At 46.7% G+C, this 2,037-nt stretch overlaps 1 protein-coding gene across 1 annotated transcript; it reads left to right on the top strand.

Annotated features, from left to right (window-relative positions):
• The first annotated feature begins 1,054 nt into the window (after window positions 1-1,054).
• Window positions 1,055-1,819, top strand: LOC109690944 (olfactory receptor 10G2-like). Its single transcript, XM_020170603.2, has one exon. It carries the CDS (start codon window positions 1,055-1,057, stop codon window positions 1,817-1,819), a length of 765 nt encoding a protein of 254 aa, XP_020026192.2.
• The last annotated feature ends 218 nt before the right edge of the window (window positions 1,820-2,037 follow it).

Consider the following 2,037-nt stretch of genomic DNA (forward strand, 5'->3'; position numbering starts at 1 on the left):
TTGAAGCAATAAAGGCATGAGCTATCCTTGGAATTTGTTATAAAGAAATTAAACCTGTATTGCATAATGGACAAGATGGTCCCTTGCCCTAGACGTCCCAGCCAGGTGGGTACAAAGGTTTGACAAGACCACTCAGAGAGCTGTATCAGATCAGTAGGATTCCACGACATCCATACAGCCACTCGGAAAGCAATTGTGTTTACTGTGCTACTGAGGTGATGAGTAAGAAATGGAGGAGATAAGTAAGAGATTAGAGAATGGAGTGTAACGGGATACATGCTCTAAGAAGTCTAAAGCTTGTCTTCAAGAGTCAGGATGAGGGGCTGGCAGAGTGGCTCAACTGGTAAATCACCTGCCTAGCAAGCGTGAGCCCTGAGTCGAAACTCCAAAAAAAAAAGAATCAGGATGAGACTTGAAGGTGAGGACCTCCAAACCAAGTCCTGAAGGAAGAGTGGGGACTCTCTAGTGAAAGGCAGGGTGTGCCCAGGTACAAAATAGACCACGCTTCTTTGGGAGCCCTGAGCATCCAAACACTAAGAAGGAATTACAAGAGGTATGGTTTGGTGATAAATATGGACCAGATAATGAATATTTTTGCATGCTATGATTAGATGATGGCATTTTAGCTAAGAACAAAATGGAAGGCTTGCAGTGAAGGTAAGTGAAGGAAGAGTAGATGCAGTAATAGTAAGTAATTATAAGTGTGTTCCATATGGATCTCTTAGACTGTCATTGAAATCCCTTTTGATGAGAGTTATTGGCCCTTCCTGTGAGTCACAGGTTGCCCTGTTCCAATGCTGTCTCTCTGGGTCTCACAATGTCCACGAGGTTCCATGCATCTAGGAAATCCTCCAACCTCTGTAGGGTTTCTCCTTTAACACAAAGCAAATCACTAATGGTGACACCATCTCTACTTTTAAAACAAAATTTTTATGCAATTCTATTTATCTTATTACTGCTAGTATTAAATCGCCAAAGATATTCTGTTACCTCCTCACTGTGGTGTATCTCCTTTGTGTGACGGCACCATTGTTCAAGCAGACTGCAGAAAGACATGAGAAGGAATGCAAACACATCTCTGGACACTGTGGTGACAGATTTCATTCTCCTGGGCTTGTCTCACCCCCCGAATCTAAGAACCCTCCTCTTCCTGGTCTTCTTCTTCATTTACATCCTGACTCAGCTCGGGAACCTGCTCATCCTACTCACCGTGTGCGCTGACCCCAAGCTCCACACCCGTCCCATGTACATTCTCCTAGGCGTGCTCTCATTCCTAGACATGTGGCTGTCCTCGGTCATTGTTCCTCAAATTATGTTAAACTTCACTCCTGCCAGCAAGGCTCTCCCTTTTGGAGGCTGTGTGGCTCAATTATATTTCTTTCACTTCCTGGGCAGTACCCAGTGCTTCCTCTACACCTTGATGGCCTATGACAGGTACCTGGCAATATGCCGGCCCCTGCACTACCCTGTGCTCATGAGTAGGAGGCTCTGCACCATCCTAGTGGCTGGAGCATGGGTGGCCGGCTCCATCCATGGGTCTATCCAGGCCACCCTCACCTTCCGCCTGCCCTACTGTGGGCCCAACCAAATAGATTACTTTATCTGTGACATCCCTGCAGTGTTGAGACTGGCCTGTGCTGACACAACAGTCAATGAGCTGGTGACCTTTGTGGACATCGGGGTAGTGGCCGCCAGTTGCTTCATGCTCATCCTGCTATCCTATGCCAGCATCGTCCATGCCATTCTGAAGATCTGCACTGCAGATGGGAGACGCTGGGCCTTCTCCACCTGCGGGTCCCACCTGACCAACCATTCATGAGGTTGGTGACCATGAATGGACAGTAGGCACCATTTGCAGAGCTGTGCTTAGCAACTTGGGTAGATGACTTGACTTAGTCAGAGCTAAGGTTTTGCTAGCTGAGTACCACAGCAGGTTGGGAAAGACTAAGAGCTGACTTGCAGGTGGCTTGTCTGATTTTTTTTTTTAAAAACGAACTCATCTCTCTTTCAACCTCAAATTAGAGGGCACATAGCATT

The sequence above is a fragment of the Castor canadensis genome, chromosome 3 (assembly GCF_047511655.1).
Source record: "Castor canadensis chromosome 3, mCasCan1.hap1v2, whole genome shotgun sequence".
Taxonomy (NCBI): domain Eukaryota; kingdom Metazoa; phylum Chordata; class Mammalia; order Rodentia; family Castoridae; genus Castor; species Castor canadensis.